Source organism: Pongo pygmaeus, chromosome 1 (genome assembly GCF_028885625.2).
Source record: "Pongo pygmaeus isolate AG05252 chromosome 1, NHGRI_mPonPyg2-v2.0_pri, whole genome shotgun sequence".
NCBI lineage: Eukaryota > Metazoa > Chordata > Mammalia > Primates > Hominidae > Pongo > Pongo pygmaeus.
In genome coordinates, this window is record NC_072373.2 from 116,602,414 (window position 1) to 116,628,488 (window position 26,075).

Consider the following 26,075-nt stretch of genomic DNA (forward strand, 5'->3'; position numbering starts at 1 on the left):
TGGTGAATGAAACAGCCCAAATGCGTGGTGGCGGGCACCTGTAATCCCAGCTATTCGGGAGGCTGAGGCAGGAGAATCGCTTAAGCCTGGGAGGCAGAGGTTGCAGTGAGCTGAGATCACGTCATTCCACTTCAGCCTGGGTAACAAGATCAAAACTCTGTCTCAAAAAAAAAAGAAAGAAAGAAAGAAAGAAACAGCCCAAATGGAGTATTACTCTAGTGATCACCCACAAGTCCACATCAGACTACATAGCATCAGACCACCTTCCTCCCAGTATAATGACCCATGTACTTCCTTTTCCCTTTCCCTCTCTTGTGATAGAATTTCCCTTATAACAAGTCACAGGCAGCCCAACCCTGAGAGCATTGGCCAGAAAGGCAGCAGGCCTGGAAAACAAATAGCATGCTACAAATGCTGTACCCAGCAAGTGAGGAGCTGAAGAACAGGAGGAAGTCAGTGAGCTGAAAAGGTGTTTTAATTGTTGCTTCTAGTCCGAGAAGCCTCTAGGCAAAAGTCCAGTCCTCAGTTTCAATCATATCATACCAGCAAGACTAAAAGGAATCCCCAAAATAAGTAAAACCGATTCCCATCCTGACACATAAATGCACTGTTACACAGTTACAGCAACACTACTACAGAAGTGATCTGCAGACTTGTGCCAATCCACAAACTATTTGCTCTTTGTCCACGATAAACTACAGAAACCGAGAATAAGCATTTAGAAATTTTAATTGCAGTTTGATAGTAATTTTATGTGTTGAATCTGTAATAAAAATTTTATGTTTGTATTTTATCTTAATTTTTCTAGAAATTCATTCTTACTGCATTTTACAGAAGTATTGATCCATGGCAACTAGTCCTTCAGCACAGATAGCTTAAGCACTGTCACAAACCTCTAAATATCTACAAGTGTGAACAAATATCTTTCATAACTCAGCAGGATGCTACCATATTGGCCCTAGCATGTCCCACTCCAAAACAAAAAATACAATTAACACTACGGCCTTTTTTTTTTTTTTCGCATGTCACTTTAAAAGAGAAAAAAAAAGTCTAATTTTTCTATTAGAAATTTAGTAAAAAGCATTTTTTTACTGGGGTAAATTCCAGTCCAAACTTTCAGACTGGAAGTGATCAGTGTCCGGAGGGTTTTACCGAAGTGTTTATGCAGACTATAGAGAAGATATTCTGCTTGAATTGGAAGGTATCATAGTGGGGAAAACCCTGAATCTGAGTCAGAAAACCTGGATTCAAATTCTGCTGTCTGGCCAATGCTCTCAGGGATGGGCTGCCCGAGACTTGGTGAAACTATTGCTTACCTAATATCAAAAGTTTTTAAACAAAGAACAAGAGGAAGTAGGTGAGCTGAAACAAAAACTTTTCATATTGGGCAAGTGATACTGTCACCAAGCCAGTTTCCATAACTATAAAATGTGGAAAGTAAAATTGTCTACCCAATCTATATCGTAAGAGTGTTGGGAAATTCAAGTGAGATGTCTGTGGAAAGTGCCTCCTAAAGAATAAAGTGCTTGGCCAGGCGCGGTGGCTCATGCCTGTAATCCCAGCACTTTGGGAGGTGGAGGCGGGTGGATCACAAGTTCAGGAGTTCGAGACCAGCCTGGCCAATATGGTGAAACCCGGTCTCTGCTAAAAATACAAAAAAAATTAGCTGGGCGTGGTGGCACATGCCTGTAACCCCAGCTACTCGGGAGGCTAAGGCAGGAGAATTGCTTGAATCCAGGAGGTGGAGGTTGCAGTGAGCCGAGATTGCACCACTGCACTCCAGCCTGGGTGACAGAGCAAGACTCCGTCTCAAAAAAAATAAAAAATAAAGTGCAGTAGAAGTACACAATGGGGTAAATATTATGAGCTTTCCAAGAGTTGGTAGCCTCAAAGAAAATGGCCCCTATGATATAGTATAGTAACAAAGTTGACCAGAATATTGACATTCTTCAAATATCCTGTTAATCAAAGATTTACCAAATTAGAAAATGCTGCGTTCATATCCTTCCCTGTGCAGAAAACACTCTTATTTTCTAGTGAATTATGAAGTGTATTTGTTTCTATACCTGCCAGGCATCTAGCACCAGGGAGGAAGCTGGAGAGCACACAGTGCCTGTCCTCACAGCTCACAGCTGCAGGGGCAGCCAGGGGCAGGCTGAAGGCAATATGTGACTTGGCAACAACTAAAGGAAAACAACTCTGCCCTGTTCTCACTTGTACAACTACTTGAGGACCCCCTCAAAAGGATACAAACTCATAAATGTACCATTTCACTGCTGTACGTTAGGCAAAAGAAGACCAGAAAATCAGAATGTTTTTAGCTTTATTAAAGACATATTATAGTAGACAAACAAGTAGACAAACACATGCTCTATAAAATATACATTCTGATGTGTGACAAAATATAAACAGATACTAAGAAATGACTACACTGAACAATGACTTGGCTTATATCTCTTTTTAGGTACATCTAGTGTTAGGGCTGCTCAGACTGGCATTATCCAATAGGGGAAAAAAATAATAGTGGAAAGTAGAGGGTAGAAATAAGTCTCACCATTGTAAAGAGGCCACAGTAAACAGCAAAGAGACATCCCAAGAGTACTTGACCATCTGATGATCAATTTCTCTTTCAAGATAGTTACAGTCTGTAGAAGATCACTTTACTCCTTTATCTGAAAACAGGCACAAGTCAAGCTGTTTCTTCACCTTCACCCTATTCCATCTTCACACACACACACACACACACACACACACACACACACACACACACACACACACAACCTACCTTACTACTGACAAAACCTTCAGATGATTCTTGAGTTTTCAGGTGGTGTTAAGTGCAGCTTGTAACATATCTCTTAGTTCCAAACTTGTTACTTTTGTCAATGAACCAGACAGTTGTCCAAAAAAGGAAGAAAATCAAGGCTAACTGATGTTGGTTTAGACTGTACTGCAAACAAAAAAGTGTTAAGGTAGAAAAAGGGGGAAAACATCTGCCAACTGTATGGGGGAAAGAGATCACGTAATAGAAAAATGAAACATTACTTGCAGGTTGCCAAAAAAAGAATCTTAGCTCAACCTTCTAAGGTTCAACTGTCTTCACAATTACCTCTATAATCTGTATCAAGAAGCAAAGTAAGAAAAGAGGATGTGGTATAAAATAACAGCAAATTTACCTCTGTTATTCCTTTACGCTTCTGGCATTTCTGGGGATATTAAAATGATTAGAAAAGGCCATGACACACTTAGGTAAAATATTGGTATAAAACTGAACACCACAATCTCAACCCCATTCTAATTGGAGTCCCACAGATAAGAAGAAACAAGAATAAAAATTATCAAGAGGGCTGGGCACAGTGGCTCATGCCTGTAATCCCAGCACTTTGGGAGGCCAAGGTGGGCGGATCACTTGAGGTCAGGAGTTCAAGACCAGCCTGGGCAACATGGTGAAACCCCATCTCTACTAGAAATACAAAAATTAGCCGGGCATGGTGGTGGGCATCTGTAATTAATTCCAGCTACTTGGGAGGCTGAGGCAGGAGAATTGCTTGAACCTGGGAGGCAGAGATTGCAGTGAGCTGAGACCGTGCCATTGCACTCCAGCCTGGGCAATAGAGTGAGACTCTGTCTTTAAAAAAAAAAAAAAAATCAAGTAAAAAAGAGTTTTAATACATTATAGGCTTTTAAATTTGTTAGTATAGTAATGCCATTTATGCTAGTAACTACTTACAGATTTCTTCAGAAGATTAAACCTAGAATTTCGTGTTTCATGTTCCCAGCTACGAACACAGGTCAGACCCCTTTTGTCAAAGTCCAAAATTCTCTAGTTTCCTGAAGAGCTCTAAAATGAATACAAAGGACTTCGAAAGGAAAAAGTTTTAAGACTATCAGATTGCTTCTGGGGTTTTCCAATGATAAAAGTGAAAAAGACCTTAAAGGTCATCTTGCCCATATTCCATCTCAATGAAGAAATTTCTTAAACACTATTAACAGATGATGATTTAGCTTCTGTATGTACCTTTCCACCAAAAAGGCTGATTATTCCATTATCAGATAAATTTATTAGCAAGTATATAATACACCTCCCTGTGTATAACTCTGTCTTCTGGAATAGAATTATTTTTCATGATGACCCTTTAAGTAGTTAAAGACTTTTAACACATCTCTTTTCATAGGGAAATGGGTAACAGAATCTAAATTGCTTGACATCTTATCTTCCTTTTACAACCTCACAATGGGCAATGTGAAGACAGCTGTTTTTAAACATGAAAGTTATTCTGAGGTGGCTCTTTAGGGGAACTTGCACATTGGAATGGGCTCCTGCTATTTTTTTCAAGAGAGTAGCTTGTATACTAGGGAAAGTACTGTGGGGTGCGGTGGCTCATGCCTATAATCCCCGCACTTTGGGAGGCCTAAGCGGGGAGATGGCTTGAGCCCAGGAGTTTGTGATCAGCCTGGGCAACAAGGTGAAACCCCATCTCTACAAAAAATACAAAAATTAGCCAGGTGTGGTGGCACAGCTACTCAGGTGGTTGAGGTGGGAGGATCACTTGGGCTTGAGATACCAAGGCTGCAGTGACGACAGTGAGCCACGATCACACCATTGCACTCCAGCCTGGGTGACAGGGTGAAACCCTGTCTCAAAAAGAAAAGTAGAAGTTGCGGAGTGACAGAAAGCCAATGGCATAAGTGCAGATCCTGTGCCAGTAGGGCATGGAGTTCAAGGAATACTGTCTTTTCTTCCAGGTAGAAGTGGAGAATCAGCCTGAAAGGGGACAAACAAATCAAGAGAATGTATGTATTCCTACTGAAAGTGGTCACTAGGGGGCAGTGGGGAAAGGAGGTATTTCTCTCAGCATTTTCAGTTCACCTTGCTTTGCAACATTCCTGATTAGCATTAGGCAGACATGATTCTGCTGGAAGAAATACTCATAGGACACTAATCCTACTTAGAAGGTTAACATATTGCTTGATCAGAAACATATGCAATAATGAAAAGTTTCAGGAATTTCTTTTCCTAGGGATGTGTGTGTATGTGTGTTTATTTAAAGACTAGAGATAGGCTCTTCACATTTAACTAGATTGCTGACTAGTTATTTAGGCAAGCTAGGAATATCTAAGAAGGACATCTCAACCATCTGAGTTGACATAATGGAAGATGACCTGGCTCTTTAGGAGACCAGACTCCGACAGCACTGTCAGTAGAAGGACCACTGCTAGAGCAGAGAGGCAGTACTCCTACAAGGTTTTTTTTTTTTTTTTTTTTTTTGAGACGGAGTCTCACTCTGTCACCAGGCCGGAGGGCAATGGCGCAATCTCGGCTCACTGCAACCTCTGCCTCCCAGGTTCAAGTGATTCTCCTGCCTTAGCCTCCGAAGTAGCTCGGACTACAGACGCGCACCACCACGCCCAGCTAATTTTTGTATTTTTAGTGGAGATGGAATTTCACCATGTTGGCCAGGGGTCTCGATCTCTTGATCTCGTGATCCGTCCACCTCGGCCTCCTAAAGTGCTGGGATTACAGGTGTGACCCACCGTGCCCGGTCTCCTACATGAAGTTTTCTAGAGCACTGGCTCACAGGCTGTCTTCTGCCCTCTCACACATGACAGGTGATGCTCATTGGCACAGTCTCTGGCAGCCTAGCCCTAACTCCACCTATTCCATTCAGGAAATCTATCAGAATTTGAGCAAGAGTAATATAATTATAGGGATAACTTCGAATACATTAGAAAGGTGAGTCACAAACTAGTTAAAAATTAGTTGTGATACATCTGTCAGCTCATTCTGATACTCTAGTGTGCTATAAAACCAGCATTCAGACATTCTGCTCTAGAGAGCAATGGGTGGTTTTTCAACTGAGTCAAGATTCTTTGTTTACTAATGCTGTTTAGAAGCAGAATTTTTTTCTCCTAATGAGTATTTCTTAGACCATTACTCCTGCTATAAAGGAAATACATCTGGCTCAAGTCAGAATGAGCAGCATCACTCTTGTTCTACTCGAACAAATGTCACCAAAGCAGCTTTTTATTAAAGTAACATAATCCTCCTTAGCTCCTGGAGGGAATTACAGATTCATAGGATGTTACAGCTGGAAAGGGCTTTACAGCATCTAGAAAAATGTCCTCATTTCATAAATGAGAAAATCTAGCCTAGAGAAGTAAAAAGACTCACCCTTGATTACAAAGCCAGTAACAAGCAGAGTCAGGAAGCGAACAAGGTGTTAAATTCTGAATCAGTCTAGTACAAACTACACCATAATCTAGTAAGAAAGGAAGAAGAGGGATCGCAGATTGAAGGGATAGGAAATTGTGATCTTTAGGAAGTTCAAAGTGAAAATGATCAGAGGCTGACATATTAAAGAAAGAAAAAGGTGTGGCAGTACTAAACAGCTCAAGAACTGCTGGTGCCCTTAGGAGAACACTTAGGACTGAAAATAAGTATGAATAAACGCTCAACTTTCTGGCAAAAAGTTGAGAAATTATGTGAGTTTGGAACCCTTGAACAAGGACTTAAAAATAGATATTTTTATTTAAGTGGCTGAAATCTAGTGAGTAATATTGGATTTAGAGGAGAGAACTGGACAGGAAGTGTAAGGAAATCTGAAAGCACAAAGAATTACATTGCATTAGAGTGTGAAGTTCTTTATTTACCTAAAGCTCTTTGGTATCAGAAATTCAAGAAAACTTTTTGGCTTAATCACTTGTATAAAATAAGGACCACTCCAAGGCTTTACAGTATAAGAATTGTGGGGCCAGGTGAGTGGCTCATGCCTGTAATCCCAGCACTTTGGGAGGCCAAGGCAAGCAGATCACCTGAGGTCAGGAGTTCAAGACCAGCCTAGCCAATATGGTGAAACCCCATCTCTACTAATACCAAAAAAAAAAAAAAAAAAAAAAAAAAAGCCAGAAATGGTGGTGTGCCTGTAATCCCAGCTACTCGGGAGGCTGAGGCAAGAGAATTGCTTGAACCTGGGAGGCAGAGGTTGCAGTAAGCCGAGATCATGCCACTGCACTCCAGCCTGGGCGACCAAGAGGGACTCCATCTCAAATAATAATAAAAAAAGAATGTTTGCATGTTCTTCTACTCCCAAGGGCACTCTTCCCTTCTTAAGATATACTGCGCATTGGTAAAAGATTAAAAACAAAACAAACTCGGAAAAGAAGCAATCTTTGGTTTCCTGGTCAATGAATAACTTTGCTGAAAGAAGATATTCCCATTCAGAGAAAGCACAAAGTGAACACAACTAGAAACAACTAAAACTCAGTCTGGTATTTCAATACTGTGTCATAACAGCCAGACAACTTTCCAGCTGTTCTTCAAGAGGGAAAACTCAGATTCTGACAATGAAGAAGATGGATGTGGCCCAGTGCAGAAGTCGGATGGACCAATTGGTTCCAGAAGCTTTCTACTTGCAAATAACCTGAGTGATGAAGATTACAGGCTTATGAGTGATAACAATTTGCTAGGCACTATAGGTGAAGTACAGAAGAGTTGCTGAGAAGGTTACAACAAATTAAAGAGGATTCCCCACAAGAATCAGGTGAAAATAGAGGTGGATGATGTCTAGTACTAGTAATGGGTCTGTAATAAAGTGGCTTACCTCTTTTGGACAAACTGAAAATATGACAGGAAGTAAGCAAAGAGAAAACCAAGCTTGGACAGCAGTGAGCCAGAGTAATCCATATAGTGGTAATTTCAGATTCAATGTAGGGATCAATTTTATCCTTAATAATGGAAGGCTGAATACAGAAAATGAATATGCATCATCTGCAAGACTTCCCAGGGGAGAAAATAGGGAAAACAGAGGAAAGTGGAAAATCCACAATCTGAGTCAACATTTGCAAGGCCACCTAGGTCAGGTACAAAGTACGACAGAAGTATTAATGAAAGTTCCACTTACCAGAGGTCAGAGAAGACTGAGAAGCAGGAGCCCAGACCAATGGAGAACCAGAGCGAGAAACAAAAGTAGGTTGCCTCCAAATTCATGGTGAGGAATTTCACAAATATTTCATGATAATACACATCTCAGACTTTTGAATGACCCCTGGTAAATGAGACAGAGATTTTCTAGAACTCAGCAACATGAGACATTGAGAGAGCAAATAACTGACCCATAGTTGCAAAGTGGCATGTTTTTGCAGCTTTTGGAACACAGAATGCCTTTCCAGGAGAACGTTCTCCAGACACAATCAGAAATGGTGAATCTGGGGCACTGAGACTGAGAAATCCAGTCATAGTCCTCATTGTGATAGTAGGAAGAGTTCATCATGGGGAATATTTGCCAAGATATAGCACACCTAATAGAACCCAGTTAACATCTCCAACACCAAAACAACAGTCACTTTAGAAAGTGAACAAAGAGAACTCAGAAATAATATTTTCACATTCTGAGCAAGCAGGTGTGAGAACCTATTTCACTACGAACAGAATTCCTGTTCACAGAATTTCAAATACTCCTTTAAATAATACACTTGTTGCAACTCAAAGAGCATTAAAGCAGACAATGACAAGATTTGCAGACTCAAATATGGACAGTGATAGTGATTTATATCCTAGCGGCTGACTAACACGGCAAGAGCAAAGTCACAGAATGAAAGAGATGGTTCTGATATCAGCAACTGTTCTGGCTCCAATTCATGTCACAGTACTGCTTATGATTCTGACTCAAGTTCTGCATTTAAATCAGCCTCCAGTTTTTGAAGCGTTCATTATACATAAAGTAACAACCCGATCTAACTCATTGGTTCCTGTAGGAATGACTGAACCTTCCTCAATCAATTTCTGTTTCAGTAAAAAAGAGGGAGGGAGGGAAAGGGGGAAGAAATGAAAGGAATTTCCAAACAAGTTTTCCTCTAGGTGCATACAGCTGTGACAGGACTACCAGGCTCTGAAAGAACAAGCTTTTTATGTTAGAAAGGGAGTATCACCTAGCACTTTTAAACAGCTGGCAAATGACCAGAAGTATGAACCTCTAGGCATGAAGAAGGCGGTTAATTACACCAAGACTGTGTTTATGTGTATACAATCACTAAGTAGCTGCTTCTGTAGATACACTTCTTAACAAGTAAGTTTTTAAAACTTTTATTTATTTTATTTTTGAGCCAGGGCCTCGCCGTGTCACCCAGGCTGGGGTGCAGTGGCTTCACACAGCTCACTGCAGCCTTGATTTCCCGGGCTCAAGTGACCTTCCCACCTCAACCTCCCAAGTAGCTAGGACTACAGCAGCATGCCACAATGTCCAGCTGTTTTTTTAATTTATTTTTTGCAGAGACAGGGTCTCACCATGTTGCCCAGCCTGGTCTCAAATTCCTGGCCTCAAGCAATCCTCCCACCTTAGCCTCTCAAAATGCTGGGATTACAGGTGTGAGCCACCCTTTTTATACTTTAAATAAAATTTTTAGATCTCACTAAATCGAGTTATTTAAAATCTGTGATCTGAGAAGCTACTTGTCAATATTATAACTGGATATTATATATAATTTTGGCATATCAAAAATATTTACACTGCAGCCAACACATATGGTCAATGAATACAAAAATTATTTATAAATGCACATATATTTACAATGACATCCCTGGGCAATAGGGACAAAAAAAAAATTCACAAGAATACAAAAACCTTTGACCTGGTTACCAGTTGGTCAAGCCTGGGATTCTTGCCAAAGACCTTGAATATCAAAGCCCCAGTCTCAACTATCTGCCTGAAACCACTGAAGAATCCCAGGCACACTTCCCAGAAGGCTCCAAAGTTATTTTTGCTCCTTGGAAGGCAAAGTAGAACATCAAAGTAGTGATGTTTTCTCAGGACCATTCTGAAGACTAGGGCAATCCAGCATGTTAAGCAGCAATGTGACTCTTCCTGACAGGCAGATGCACACCAGGGCACATCCCCATGGAACCATCAGGAAGCACATTTGCCCCGTATCTTCCCTCTGCCAGTGCTGCACATTTTTGATGAGCTGTACCCATTTCTGTCAGCTGTTGCCATTTCTTCATCAGGTATAAGACCAAACAACGCATGGCCCACCTTGGTGCAGTCAGATGCAATCATAAAGAAAGAGTAAAGCAAATGCTGACATCGGAGTTTCTTCTGAGCTCTGAGGTAGTAAATGCAAAATTAATTAATGAGTCTCTACCCAGATTTCATCCTCAAGTGAGTTTCATGTGCCCTCACTACCATCTTGAATGTTCCGAGTCCTACTAAAATCAAAAGCATGATCCTGTAACCTGTGGCAGGACATGGAAGAAGTAGAACAGTCTGGCTCTCTCCCTGCCAGGCCCTCATTTTGATGAAGTTGTGGTGACTCATGGACTGGCTGCTGGGAAAAAGGAGGATGAGGCAGGCCTAGTTCTCTGTTTATGTTCCACACCGGCCGCTGCAATGTTTCTGAGAATGAAAGACAAGAATTATCAGTAGTGACTGGTAAAACTTAATATCCTTTTAGCCAAATCCTCAAACAAATAAAGATGTTCAATATTCCTGAATAGGGACACTGAAATCAAACACATACACACACACACATGAAACACCACTAGAACATGCTCTTTCAAATCCCTCTACTTCACAAACCTAACCAATTATTTACTGAGATCATACTATATATCATCTACTGCAACCTGTTATTTTAGCGATTCTGTTGCTACAAAATTTTTTATTTTTATTTATTTAATTTTTTTTTTGAGATGGAGTTTCGCTCTTGTTGCCCGGGCTGGAGTGCAATGGCGTCATCTCGGCTCACCGCAACCTCCGCCTCCCGGGTTCACCCAATTCTATTGCGTCAGCCTCCCGCGTAGCTGGGATTGCAGGCATGTGCCACCATGCCCGCCTAATTTTGTATATTTAGTAGAGACGGGTTTCTCCATGTTGGCCAGGCTGGTCTCGAACTCCCAACCTCAGGTGATCCGCCTGCCTCAGCCTCCCAAAGTGCTGCGATCACAGGCATGAGCCACCGTGCCCGGCCATAAAATTTTTAAATAAAACTCTTTAGACACATGGAAAAGAGCTAAAAGACAAAATGGTATCCATATTGTAATGAAACTTTCATGATAGATAATAATCATTGATTCAGTGCAGCCATTATATCTTTAAATATGTCACAAAATTGTTTTAAAAATAAACAGCCATTCCCTTCCAACTCCTAGCATGTCAACAATTCTAACAACAAATGATAGTCAAAAGGAGCTATATTAAATCATATCTGCACACTGGTTTCAAATATGCATTTCTCATTCTTCTTTATTACAATGGTGAACTATTTTCCCAAAGACTATTTACTGAAAGTTATATTAACTTCATAGGGTGCATTTTAGAAAAAGCTAGCCAAACATCATAAAAACAAATACCCAGAAATAAAAATAAAATCCATGTGAAAAGTAAGCTAGAGCAGGGTTTCTCAAGTTTTAATTAATATGCACACAAATAACTTGAGGAGCTTGTTAAAATGTAGACTCTGATTTGTTAGGTCTGCGCTGGGATCATTATTCTGCATTTCTAACAAGCTCTTAGGTAATGGTGATGCTGATAGTCAATAGACCAGACTTCGAGTAAGAAGAAGCTAGGATACCCCACATAAAAAACTGCCAATGCGCCAAAGCACTCTCATTTGCTGATTTCCTTACTTACGGACCAGATTAAAAATTAAGGCATCCCCAAAGTTAGAAAAAAGATGGGACTACATTTCTGGTCCTTCTTAAACCCTTTTTGTATTAACTCTTCTAAGACATCCAACAGTAAAAGTGGATTTACTGTTGGTGCATTTCTTTCATGAACACTTAATGTAAAGATAACTTCAATAATAGTGCTTTCCTCTGACCTGTAACCTCTTTAGAAGTCTTTAATCTCTTAAGAACAACAGAGGCTGGGCGCAGTGGCTCATGCCTGTAATCCCAACACTTTGGGAGGCTGAGGTGGGTGGATCACCTGAGGTCAGGAGTTCGAGACCAGCCTGGCCAACATGGTGAAATCCTGTCTCTAGTAAAAAAAAAAAAAAAATACAAAAAATTAGCCAAGCGTGGTGGTGGGCACCTGTAATCCCAGCTACTCAGGAGGCTGAGGCAGGAGACTCGCGCTTGAACCTGGAAAGCGGAGGTTGCAGTGAGCCGAGATCATGCCACTGCACTCCAGCCTGGGCGACAGAGCAAGACTCTGTATCTCGGAAAAAAAAAAAAAAAAAAGCGAGCGTAACTCAGATACTTGCAGGGATGGTTCTGGCAGGAGTAAATGCTCTAATGTGGGACATGAAGTAGTAAATGCAAAATTAATTAATAAGTCTTTGCCCAGATTTCATCCTGAAGAGAGTTTCATGTGCCCTCACTACCATCTTGAATGTTCCAAGTCCTACTAATATTAAAATCAAAAGCATGATCCTGTAACCTGTGGGACATAATCTAACGTGGTACATTAGATCATTCACTCCTGCCAGAGCCATCCCTGGGAGTATCACAGTATACTTTGCCTCCCTCTGTAAACCTGTAGTTCTCACCTCCTACCTTTTTTTTTTTTTTTTTTTTTGAGACAGAGTCTCACCCTGATGTCCAGGCTGGAGTGCAATCACTCAATCTCGGCTCACTGCAACCTCCGCCTCCCAGGTTCAAGCGATTCTCCTGCCTCAGCCTCCCAAGTAGCTGGGATTACAGGCACCCACCACCACGCCCAGCTAATTTTTAATTTTTTTAGTAGAGATGGGGTTTCACCACGTTGGCCAGGCTGGTCTCGAACTCCTGACCTCGTGATCCACCCGCCTCAGCCTCCCAAAGTCCTGGGATTACAGGTGTGAGCCACCACGCCCACCCTGACCTCCTACCCTATTCCAGTGCTGTTCCATGTCAGGCTGACAGAAGGATGAAAGCTGATGAAAAGCTTGGATGGACAGGAAGACATACATGCTCAGCATTACTCTTCATGATCTAGAAAGAGTTTTGTTTCAAATGCCAAGTGGTTATCAAATGTCTAATCTATACAATATAACGTATATTTCTTTTCCTGGGCCATGTGAGACAGAGGACACAAGCCCAAAACTGCATTCTCACTTATGACCTTGATCATACCTCATAGAAAAAAACACCCACCAAGTGAAGCTGAGATTAAATGTTTACCTGCTAGAACAGCAACAAAACAAAACATTTAAAACTCTTCTCAGCCAGGCATGGTGGCTCACGCCTGTAATCCCAGCACTTTGGGAGGCCAAGGCAGGCAGATCATGAGGTCAGGAGTTCGAGACCAGCCTGGACAACATGGTGAAACCCCATCTTATAAAGATAACAAAAAATCAGCCGGTCGTGATGGCACGTGCCTGTAATCCCAGCTACTCGGGAGGCTGAAGCAGGAAAATCGCTTGAACCTGGGAGGCAGAGGCTGCAGTGAGCCGAGATCACACCACTGGACTCCAGCCTGGGTGACAGGGCTAGACTCCATCTCAAATTAAAAAGAAAAAATCTCAGTAGGCCGGGCACGGTGGTTCATGCCTGTAATCCCAGCACTTTGGGAGGCCAGGTGGGTGGATCACCTGAGGTCGGGAGTTTGAGACCAGCCTCACCAACATGGAGAAACCCCATTTCTACTAAAAATAGAAAATCAGCTGGGCATGGTGGCACATGCCTGTAATCCCAGCTACTCGGGAGGCTGAGGCAGAAGAATTGCTTGAACCCGGGAGGCGGAGGTTGTGGTGAGCTGAGATCACGTCATTGCACTCCAGCTTGGGAAACAAGAGCGAACCTCCATTTCCCAAAAAAAAAAAAAAAATCTTCTCAGTAAAAACCATCACCAAATTATGCCCAAATTTTTTTATTACTGTTTTTTGGAGACAGTCTCACTCTGTTGCCCAGGCTGGAGTGCAGTGGCACAATCTCAGCTCACTGCAACCTCCATCTCTTGAGCTTAAGTGATTCTCGTGCCTCAGCTTCCCGAGTAGGTGGGACTACAGGCATGCACCACCATGTCAGGCTAATTTTTGTATTTTTAGTGGAGACACGGTTTCACTATGTTGGCCAGGCTGGTCTCAAACTCCTGACCTCAAATGATTCACCCGCTTTGGCCTCCCAAAGTGCTAAGATTACAGGTGTGAGCCACTGTACCTGGCCCCCCATATTTTATTCTTTTATTTAAATAAAGATGAGAGAAAAATTAATACCCTATATGATACCGGGTGCAGTGGCTCACACCTGTAATCCCAGCAGTTTGGGAGGCCAAGGCAGGCAATCACATGAGGTCAGGAGTTCATGACCAGCCTGGCCAACATGGTTAAACCCCATCTCTACTAAAAATACAAAAATTAGCTGGGTGTGGTGGTGCACGCCTGTAGTCCCAGCTTCTTGGGAGGCTGAGGCATGAGAATTGCTTGAACCAGGGAGGCAGAGGTTGGAGTGAGCCGAGATTGCGCCACTACATTCCAACCTGGGTGACATAGCGATACTCTGTCTCAAATAAATAAATAAATAGCCTGTATGAAACCTTTTAAAAGCTTTTTGTGTATGGCCTCTGAATTTTCAGTAGTGTGATCCTGTTACCCCCACAAAAGTTGTTTCCATCTTATAGATGAAGACTTCTTTGTGACTCTAGTATGCAGAACTCTCTGGCTATAGTTTACACCATTTAACAATGGCCAGTTACTCCTATATACCAATCTGTTTGCTTCCTGTCAAATGAGAGCACTACCTACCTATATGATAGAAGAGTCAATTAGACGAAAGTAAAAACAAAATAACAAAAATGCATCCCTTACCACCGCTCATCTGTGTGGAGGGAAGTTTCTTCTCACTTATCCTTTCACGGTTGGTGGGAAAGGCAGATGGCTCTCTGTTGGCTGACGATATCAGGCTCTCTAGGGCAGTAGTATCCTGGGGAGGATGTGCTAAATATGTCTCTTTAGGCATTTGGACCATGAGGCTGGACAGTGTCTGATCAAGAACGTCCTCCTCAGCAATATAGGTGTATGGACAGTATTCTCGGGTCCTGGAGTAGATGTTGGCATTGTCATAACAATCTGAGCAAATCACCCGGGTACCAGTGCCACCTAATAACAAGAAAAAGAATCTAAATATCTTTCTGTTAAGGAATTATTTTTTGCCAATCATCAGTTTTCTTCAACAGTTGTCATCATCATCGCTAGCATGTATTGAGCACTTACTTTATAAAGTAGGTGAAGTTTCAAGCCATTTCTGTGAATTGATTCCTTAATCCTCACAACATCCTTATAAGGTAGGTATTATTATTATCCCCACTTTACAGCACAGAGAAGTTAAGTAACTTAACCAAAGTCATACCGCTGCCGGGTGCGGTGGCTCACGCCTGTAACCCCAGCACTTTGGGAGGCCGAGGCGGACAGATCACAAGGTAAGGAGATCTAGACCATCCTGGCTAACACGGTGAAACCCCGTCTCTACTAAAAATACAAAAAATTAGCCAGGCATGGTGGTGTGCGCCAGTAGTCCCAGCTACTCAGGAGGCTGAGGCAGGAGGATGGTGTGAACCCAGGAGGCGGAGCTTGCAGTGAGCCGAGATCACGCCACTGCACTCCAGCCTGGGCGACAGAGCGAGACTCTGTCTCAAAAAAAAAAAAAAAAAAAACAAACAAAAAAAAAACAAAGTCATACTGCCAGAGTGAGGAGCAGAAACAGCCATTCTGGCTCCAGAGCCCATGCTCTTGAAAACTACACTGAACCATCTCTGTCTATCATGGATAGATAGATCATGCCTAAATCAAGGGAGCAAGGTAAGGCTGGTACTGTGCTACAAGACACACGCTTGGCTTAAGCAAACTAAGAGAATAAGGAGTTATGATGACGTCACTTCATGAAAAACCATGTTACTTTCATGAGTCAAGAAGTTAAGTAACATCAATTGCTACAAGCATCTCTAGAGAAAGCTTCTGACAATGAGTCCTGCCTGACAAGTACATGGTTGACAGAAGTATAGGTTTAACAATGAACTCCCTGGATTATTATGTGCTTTGAAAACTGAATGATGAAGGAGAGAAGGGACAGTGAGAAATAAAGAGTGAGTTACTTATTCAAAATCATGCAACAGGCCAGGAGCAGTGGTTCACACCTGTAATCCCAGCACTTGGGGAGGCTGAGGCAGGTGGATCACCTGAGGTCCGAAGTTTGAGACCAGCCTGGCGAATATGGTAAAACCCCGTCTCTACTAAAAATACAAAATAAGCCAGGTGTGGTGACGGGTGCCTGTAATCCCAGCTATTCGGGAGGCTGAGGCAGGAGAATCGCTTGAACCCGGGAGGCAAAGGTTACAGTGAGCTGAGATGGTGCCATTGCACTCCAGCCTGGGCGACAAGAATGAAACTCTGTCTCAAAAAAACCAAAAAACAAACAAAAAAAATCATGCAACAGAATGTCAGAACTGGAAGAGAGTGAAAAGTAATTTAGTTTAACCCAGAAAGCAGTGTTATTTCCCACATATTTCAAAGAATAGACTTTTAAGTATTCTTTTAGAAGTCAGAAATGCCAGCCAGGTGCAGTGGCTCATGCCTGTAATCCCAGCACTTTGGGAGGCTGAGGCAGGCAGATCACAAGGTCAGCAGTTCAAGACCAGCCTGACCAACATGGTGAAACCTGTCTCTACTAAAAATACAAAAATTAGCTAGCTGGGTATGGTGGCACACACCTGTAATCCCAGCTATTTAGGAGGCTGAGGCAGAGGAATCGCTTGAACCTGGGAGGTGGAGGTTGCAGTAAGCTGAGATCGTGCCACTGCACTCCAGCCTGGTTAACAGAGTGAGACGCTTTCTCAAAAACAAACAAAAAAGAGTCAGAACTACTATATTTTTCATGAAAAGCCAAAATCCAATTTATCAATTAGATAAAAGTTCTGTTGACACCCAGCCTAAAAAAGTCTCTGAAGAAATGGAATAAATCTTTCATTTGTATAGTATTTGAAGTACCACACAGATTTGTTGAAAAGATCTGTGAGAATCTTGGGGCAAGTGCTTTACAAATTATTGTCTCTTTATTTAAAAATTAGAAAAGTAAAGCTCAGATCTTAAGTAACTAGTTCACGGTCACAGAGCTGGAAAAAGGAAGAAGTATCAATCAAACCCAATTCTTCTGTCCCTTAATTCATTCAGTTCTGTCACTCCCTATGGGAGCGAGGGTATGAAAAAGGTGGAGGGAGAAGAGCTCTGTGTATGGGTATGCATCTCTACATGTTGGAATGTCAGGTTCATTTAATTAGAGAACTCTTTACATCTCTCTGATGTTCCCCAATATATGCTGAGAACCATTGCTACCCTTTGTTGATTTCTTTTAGAGGTGGGGAGTCTTGCTATGTTGTCCAGGCTAGAGTATAGTGGCTATTCATAGGTGCGCTCACAGCGCAATACAGCCTCGAACTCCTGGCCTCAAGTAATCCTGCTTCAGCCTCGTGGGTAGATGGGACTACAGGCATGCCACCATGCCTGGCTCCTAGCTACCCTTTAAACTTTACTGAATGTCTACCTGTCAGGAAGAGAAACCAGCCTCCCTTGGATGTGGTCTGAAGGATGCCCATGCCTGAAAAGGGTAAGAAAGAGATACCTGAAAAAAGTTTGCAGAACATCCCTTTCCTATAATTACACAAGTTTGGGAGCCTCTGCTGTGTACTCTGATCTCTTGTTTAATGTGTTTCTCTACTCTGTAAGATGATTTTCTTATCCTTTTAAGACTTTAGTCAATTTTCATCCTATTTTGCATGTGGCTAAATGCTTTCATTAGGTATCTTACTTTAAAACATTGCTTCAGATTAATGGAGAAACTACACATTGAAAAGTAAACTCAATAGAATAGGCTGAAATTGTAACCATAAACAACAGAGTCATTACCATCAGTGCCTTTGTGTATATATCCATTGGCAGGAGGCATAAGTTGCTGATGACTGCCTGCCTCAGAGTTGCTGTAGCCTTCCTGTGGCTCAGACAGCGTTCCTTGGGAAGACAAGTAGCTGGGAATGTCTGCAGGCAGATTGAGCTCCTCTGTAAAAGAGACATTTTTAACTCTCAAAGGTAGGCAGTTGAAGCCAACACTCAGAAGACTATTTTGCAAATGTGTTCCACTTTGATACTGTTAGCAAGAAAAACTGTATGTACCTAAGACCGCAACAGCTCTTGGTACTTCCCCTAAAACTATTTCTCACTAGAATTCTTCTCGAAGCTTCACTTTAAAAGTTTCACCGAAAGAAACAAAACCTAAAGGCTGAAATCTTATCTACTGCCACACTTTCATAATCTATCTTTTCTTGCAAGATTTCAGGGTGAGAGGTGTAAAAGACTGACCTCAATGATCCAGTTTGATATTCAAGGGAAAAAAAGAGAGCCTGATCTCAATCACAAGGGCTCCACTCTTCGTTACAGCAAAATTATGATGAAAAGGAGCCTTAGACGTTGAAGAGAATGCATCTGTAATGCGTTTTTAAGAGTAAAGTTTGGCCGGACGTGGTGGCTCACGCTTGTAATCCCAGCCCTCTGGGAGGCCAAGGTGGGCGGATCACGAGGTCAAAAGATTGAGACCATCCTGGTCAACATGGTGAAACCCCATCTCAACTAAAAATACAAAAATTAGCTGGGCATGGTGGCACACGCCTATAGCCCCAGCTACTTGGGAGGCTGAGTCAGGAGAATCGCTTGAACCCAGCAAGTGGAAGTTGCATTGAGCCGAGATCATGCCACTGCACTCCAGCCTGGCAACAGAGCGAGATTCTATCTCAAAAAAAAAAAAAAGTATTTACAAATTCTTGAAATTGGTCAGATGCAGTTGCTCATGCCTGTAATCCCAGCACTTTGAGAAGCCAAGGCAGACAAATTGCTTGAGTCCAGGAGTTTGAGACCAGCTTGGGCAACATGGCAAAACCTGACTCTACTAAAAATATAAAAAATTAGTCAGGCGCGGTAGCACATACCTACAGTCCCCAATTCTCAGAAGGCTGAGATGGGAGAATCACCTGAGCCCAGGAAGTCAACGCTTCAGTGAGCCATGAATGTACCAATACACTCTGACCTGGGCATTAGAGTAACACCCTATCTCAAATAAACAAACAAAATTATTTCCTCAAAGAGGTTCTATTATGAACCTGTTCCTCAAAGAGGTTCTGTTATATCAAAGAAGTTGAACATTTTAACAACAAAAACTTACTTCTATCACATATCAGGTAATGCATCACAGCTCTTCAGTTTTTTGAGGGGGAAGATGAGGTCTCACTATGTTGCCCAGGTGGGCCTTGAACTCCTGGGCTCAAGCAGTCCTCCCACCTCATCCTCCTGAGTAGCTGGACTACAGGCATGTGCTACTATGACCAGCTCTCAGTTTTTTATATTGTACAATTAATCCTATACTACATTCTTGACTCAAGTACAAGCCATAGGTGTCATGTGGGTACTACTTACCTGTGTTTGTGATACTATAGTCTTCATTTTTCCTTCTCATGTGGTAAATAACAATGACCCAGATCAAAGAAGTGCCAACAACACAGCAGACCACAACAATGATGACAATGCCAACTGTGGTCCAGCCATCATCTTCATGACCAATGCTACTCTGGGAAGAGTCACAGTTGGGGGATGAAATGACATTTAGGTAAATGTGGCCACGTTCTGTCCCAAGGGTGTTAGACATAATGCAGGTATATTTCCCAGCATCTTCTAGCCCGGCATCTACAATGATGAGAAGCTGATTGGCTGCAGCAAAGAAATGTCGTTCTGTCACCAGCAAAGGCCCATCATCTTTAGTCCAGTTGAGACGAGGGGCAGGACTCCCTCCAGCTATGCACTGTAACACCGCCGTTTCACCTCGGGTTACTGTCTTATCCTCCAGGGGTCTAATAAATGAGGGTGTCTCTAACAGGAAAACATTAAAAAAAAAAAAAAGAAAAGTTAGGCAATTTTATTCCTTAATTCCTACTGAATTAGACCAATGGGGGTATAATAAAATGAGTAATTTTATATACAGGAGGATTAGAAGTTAATGTTTCAGAACAAAATCCTGAAAAAAGCCTCAATCTTTTCTCAATAATTCCAGCTTAGGCAAGCTATCCTAAAAAAGAAGTTCAGGGCAGCTGCAATAGCTGAAGGGGGTGAGCAGGGGTGACCCATTAAAAAAGATCAAAAATTTTAAAAAAAAGAAATTCAAAGATTTATATGCAAAGATATTTAATACAAAATTTGTGACTTTAAAGAATAAAGACAAATATTTTAAAATCTAGCAGAAAAATGATTAAGTAAATTATACTATAGTCACATGATGTTTTACAAAGACTTTAATAACAAGGTAACTTGTGGTACAATATTAAATGAAAAAATGTAGGTATATTTAACTACATAAAAGTGAGAGGGGAAAGTCTAGAATATGCCAAAATCCTTAAGTATTTGAGTGACTTTCCTCCCCTTTTCCTAATTTTCTGTATATCTTAACATTTTAAAACAATAAATGACTTATTTTTCTAAGGCTGAGGCAGGCGGATCAGGAGGTCAGGAGTTCGACACCAGCCTGACCAACATGGTGAAACCCCGTCTCTAAAAAAAATACAAAAATTAGCTGGGTGCAGTGGTACATGCCTGTAGTACCAGCTACTCAGGAGGCTAAGGCAGGAGAATCGCTTGAACCCGGGAAGTGGAGGTTGCTCTGAGCCGAGATCGTGCCACTGCATTCCAGCCTGGGCAACAGAATGAGACTCCGTCTCAAAATAAATAAATAAATAAATAAATAAATAAATGACTTCTTATTTTTCTGGTTATACAAGTAAACAATACAAACCAACAAACTTAAAAAATAATAATAATAAATGACATCTAGGAAAATAGAGAACTGGAAAGTAGAATTTACCCTGGATTTGAGTTCCATGAAGAAAAGTATTGTAATAAGGAAGAAAAAACAAAACAAACAAACAACAACAACAACAAAAACCCAGGCTAGCCAAGGGAAATTTTTAGGAAAAAAGGCATTTTACCAGAAATAGGGTTAAGAAGAACACACTGAAAAGGAAAGCAGAAACTCTAACCAGAAAACACATCTTTTTCTTTTTGTATTAAATTTTTTTTGAAAATGAACTATGAGCAAACAGTTAAATAGTCTTAGGTTCCTATCAAGCAATAAGTGAAGCAGCATCAAATGACTGGGATACTCCTAAAAGAACAGTGGAACTCTCAATGCAAACTCACTGAATAGTAAACACACCTACATGAAATAGAAACCTTACAGAGAGGGACTTAAAAAGATAAGTTGATAAAGGAATTTGAACTTTCAATTACTGTGATAAGGATGCCTACCTAATTTTGCCCTATATATTTTCCCATATTTCAGTTATCTGACCCACTAATTCCTAGACTGACATAACCTTGCATAAAATTGTGAAATAAGATAAAGATCTAAGAATCTCTGTAATCTCAAACTTATTTTTCTTGCTCATTAAGACCAAGAGTAGCTCCCAAAGACTCCAGCAAAAGCAGGGACCCATGGAGCAGTAAACGTACCTAACACTGTTAGGGAAGCATTTGCTGAGAGACCTCCTGCTGTATTTTGTGCCATGCAGCTATAGATTCCCATATCTTCTATTTTCACATTGGCAATAAAGAAGACGTCATCCTCGGGCATGACGTGCATGCGTCTTTCTCGAGCCGCAGGAAAGTCAGTACCACCATCTTTCTGCCAGGAAATCTGAGGTGCAGGGTGTCCCTCTGCAGCACATTCTAATCTGGCCATGGCACCAGTGCGAATAGTCAGATCCATTGGCGTTTTCAGAAAAGATGGCATCTCTGTTTCCAGAAAGATCACCAAGAAAAAGTGGGCAAGAGAACAAAGCACATATATGCATACAAACAGGCATGAAGGAGTCTAGTAGGCAAAACACCCCCTAATGCTCCATTTCTTTGTGAAGACAGGCTCTCTGATTGAGAGTGAATATAGTTTTATAAATTTAAAAAAACAAAAACAAACTTTAGAGATAGGGTCTTGCTCTGCTGTCCCGGTGGGAGTACAGTGGCGCAATCATAGCTCACTGCAACTTCAAATTCCTGGCCTCAAGCTATCCTCCCAACTTGGCGTCTGAAAGTGCTGGGACTACAAGCCTGAGCCACAGCACCCAGCCAACAGTGAATATGGTTTTGAGAACATCTTTTCTTCCAGAACCTCAGAGTATCTGGAGCACACTGATGCCTGTGTCTTCTAGGATGCATGATACACTTAATCATCAGCTGGAACTAGGGAAAGCAGAAGGCCACAGACCTTCGTTGAACTTCATATTTTAGAACCTGATATTTACTATGACTCTCTCACTTATGAAGCTAAATGATGCTTCCCTGGGAGGCTGAGGCAGGAGAATCACTTGAAACCAGGAGGCGAAAGTTGCAGTGAGCCAAGATCACACCACTGCACTCCAGCCTGCATGACAGAGTGAGACTCCATCTCAAAAATGTTCCCAAACCAACATCTACAAAGCTATCAAGGAAACTGCATGCTAAAAAAAATTTATGCCTTCAAAATTATCATTAAAAAAACACAGAAGCGAAACATAAGTACATCTTTTGGTTGTACAAACCCTAAAATGTTGTAGTTATTCAATTTGATAGGCAATAGATAAATCAAGCTGTTTTCGAGAAGCTTTTGCAGGAAAGAAGAGTATTCATTTTTAAAATGATCCTGTGTGGAGTGGAAAACCAAACACCATATGTTCTCACTTATAAGTGGGAGCTAAGTATGAGTACACAAAGGCATACAGAGTGGTATCATGGACTTCAGAGATTCAGAATGGAGAGGGTGAGCGGGGGCTAGGGATAAAAAACTACACATTAGATACTATGTACGCTACTCGGTGATGGGTGCACTAAATTCTCAGAATGCACCACTGTAATTCACCCATGGGGAAAAAAACTCACTTGTACCCCAAAAGATACTGAAATAAGGCTGGGTGCAGTGGTTCATGCCTGTAATCCCAATACTTTGGGAGGCCAAGGCAGGCGGATCACTTGCGCTCAGGAGTTTGAGACCAACCTGGCCAAAATGGTGAAACCTCGTCTCTACTAAAAATACAAAAATTAGATAGGCCTGGTGGCGCACATTTGTAATTCCAGCTATTCGAATTACAGGAGACAGGAGAATCACTTGAACCTGGGAGGCGGAAGTTGCAGTGAGCCGAGATCATGCCACTGCACTCCATCCTGGGCGACAGAGTGAGACTCCATCTCAAAAAAAAAAAAAAAAAAAAAAAACCAAGAAAAATTAAAATAAAAAATTAAAAATACACACACACACAAATGATCCTGTGTAACTACATTTAGATAATGATAATGACCATTAGACCCAAAAATGTCCTAAATATTCCCAGTTATTAGAAGGCCCGTCAGGAGTAAATTTCATAGTTATCAAGAGAGATTTATGGTTCTGGAATGAAAATTGAGAATTTCATAAGAATATCTCCAAAAGCATAAACAGCAGTGAAAGTAGCACATCTCCTAGGGCCACAGCATTTACCCTTCAACCAAAGACCAATTAGAGACCATAAGTGGGCAGACTGACTAATCCAAAAATCCCACCCACTTGATAAGTTACCACAACTCAAAAGACAGTAACAGTAAGAGTCCTATTTAAATGTCAGGTTTAGCCTAATTCTCTCAAGTGATTCAAAACTGAACATGAAAAATCCTTCTAAACTAAAAAAAAATCAAAGAGCATAATTCCTTACCATTTACAGTCAGTTTGGCTTTCTGAGAATAATTAGAACCAAAGTGATTAGTAACAATACACTGATATTTTCCTTCATCTGTGAAATTCACGTTGAAAAGATGTAAGATACTAGTATATTCCAGAGCTTCTCCAGCTTGCTGCCGATAACGAACAAAATTCTCAATATCCACGTCATACAGGATTTCACTGTCTTTGCGCCACACAGTGGACATAGGTGAATCACTGCTGCTCACTGCAGTGCACGTCAGAGTCACATTCATGCCTCTTAGAGCAATTATGGTTTCAGGATGTGTCCTTATCTGTGGCTTGAGGAAATCATCTAAGGGGAAAAAAATGCATCCGTAGCCAAGTCAGTTATTTATTTTTGCTTTAGATTCAATTTTAAAACAATTACTATAAAATTGTGTGTTCTGTTTACAAAGTGGCATATTAAAGTTGAAAGAGACTACAGAGCTAGAGTCCAATTCCCTTGTTTAAAGATGGGGGAAATGAGGCCCAGAAAATTCAAATGACTTGCTCAAAGACATGTCAGTCAGTGGCAGAGCCTGGACTGGAACTCAGGTTTCCTGACTTCAGGATCCAGCACTTTTCTACTAGTCCTTACTGTCACCTGTGTGCTCAGAATGTACTTCTCAAGCATTATCAGTTATTGGGGAAAAACAGAAACTTTATATTAGGATTTCAAGACAAGTTCTACTTCTATTACCCCTTGTATATATGTATGTGATAGATAAACATGTATATGGCCAGGTGCAGTGGCTCACGCCTGTAATCCTAGCACTTTTGGAGGTCAAAGTGGGTGGATCAACTCAGGTCAGAAGTTCGAGACCATCCTGACCAACATGGCGAAACCCTGTCGTTTCTAAAAACACAAAAATTACCCAGGCGAGGTGGCGGCCGCCTGTAATCCCAGCTACTTGAGAAGCTGAGGAAGGAGAATCACTTGAACCTGGGGGGTAGAGGTTGCAGTGAGCCGAGATCACGCCACTTCACTCCAGCCTGGGCAAAACAGCGAGACTCTGTCTCAAAAAATATATGTATATATATAACCATTATCCTTTCTGTGCCAATATAAAATGGGGGGATTATGAATGATTTATATTTCACACAGAATACCTAATAAAACAAATTATTTGAAAGCATTTTGTATGTGCACAGGTTTCACCTGAAGTAGTGAAAAAATCCGAATAGGTCAAATGTCCAACTGAAGATTGGCTTAGGACTGGCTAATAAAATATGGGTTCATAATTAATAATGTTATTGGACTGATTGAGAGAAGCAGGTATATAAATTCTTAACCAGTATCTCCATTGGATAACATTTCATTGTGCCATAAAAGCAGTAAGTGGAAGGGGAGGAAAAAATATATGGTATGTCTATATTTAAAACTAAGTAAAAAGGGAACGTGTGGCAATGTCAGCAGAATTTAACCTTTACTAGATTCTGTTTTCTTCTTTAAACTTTGTAAAAAAAAAAACAATGGATGTATTTTGTGAGCCCGAACTTCCAAGTGTGTGTTCTGTTCCAACCATCTTTAAGTACATTGTGAAAACAGATTTGGCAATATATAGGTACTCAAATGATCAGAGATACTAGGGATATGCAACATAGATAAGCTGATCTAAAAGTTCTCCTATGTAAAGCTAAGAATCAGTCATTCCACTTTAAAGAAAAAAAAATTTTTTTTTGACACAGAGTCTCACTCTGTTGCCCAGACTGGAATACAGTGACACAATCTTGCCTCACTGCAACCTCCAACTCTCGGTTCAAGCGATTCTCCTGCCTCAGCCTCCCGAGAAGCTGGGATTACAGGCGTGTGCCACCATGCCCAGCTGATTTTTGTATTTTTAGTAGAGTCGGGGTTTTGCCATGCTGGCCAGGCTGGTCTCGAACTCCAGATCCCAGGTGACCCACCTGCCTTGGTCTCCCAAAGTGCTGGGATTACAGGTATGAGCCACCGTGCCTGGCCTAAAGGAAATTTAAGTGTAAAGGAAAATTTTCCAAATTGAGAAATAATAATGTAGAAGTATACTTGAAATTGACTGGGCACGGTGGCTCACACCTGTAATCCCAGCACTTTGGGAGGCAGAGGCAGGCAGATCACCTGAGGTTAGGAGTTCAAGACCAGCCTGGCCAACATGGCAAAACCCCGTCTCTACTAAAAATACAAAAATTAGCCGGGTATGGTGGCACACGCCTGTAATCCCAGCTACTCAGGAGGCGGAGACAGGAGAATCACTTGAACCCGGGAGGCAGAGATTGCAGTGAGCTGAGATCGCACCACTGCACTCCAGCCTGGGTGACGCAGCAAGACTCCATCTCAAAAAAAAGTATATTTGAAATTATAAGTGCTAGAATCAGGACAACTTGTCTATGACTATCTCTCTCCCCTCAAGGAAAAAAACAAAACTCTGCC

The 26,075-nt window shown here is 41.4% G+C and overlaps 1 protein-coding gene across 1 annotated transcript in view; it reads right to left on the reverse strand.

Annotated features, from left to right (window-relative positions):
- Positions 1-2,306: 2,306 nt before the first annotated feature.
- The window catches only part of LRIG2 (leucine rich repeats and immunoglobulin like domains 2), a 62,699-nt gene continuing 38,930 nt past the window's right edge, over positions 2,307-26,075 (reverse strand). The window contains exons 13-18 of the mRNA XM_054443359.2: positions 23,658-23,978; positions 21,451-21,732; positions 19,369-19,818; positions 17,812-17,961; positions 14,722-15,012; positions 2,307-10,388 (exon numbers count right to left, since the gene is read on the reverse strand). Coding sequence (XP_054299334.1) covers positions 10,162-10,388; positions 14,722-15,012; positions 17,812-17,961; positions 19,369-19,818; positions 21,451-21,732; positions 23,658-23,978 — 1,721 coding nt within the window. The 3' untranslated portion in view covers positions 2,307-10,161. The remainder of the gene's footprint in view (positions 10,389-14,721; positions 15,013-17,811; positions 17,962-19,368; positions 19,819-21,450; positions 21,733-23,657; positions 23,979-26,075) is intronic.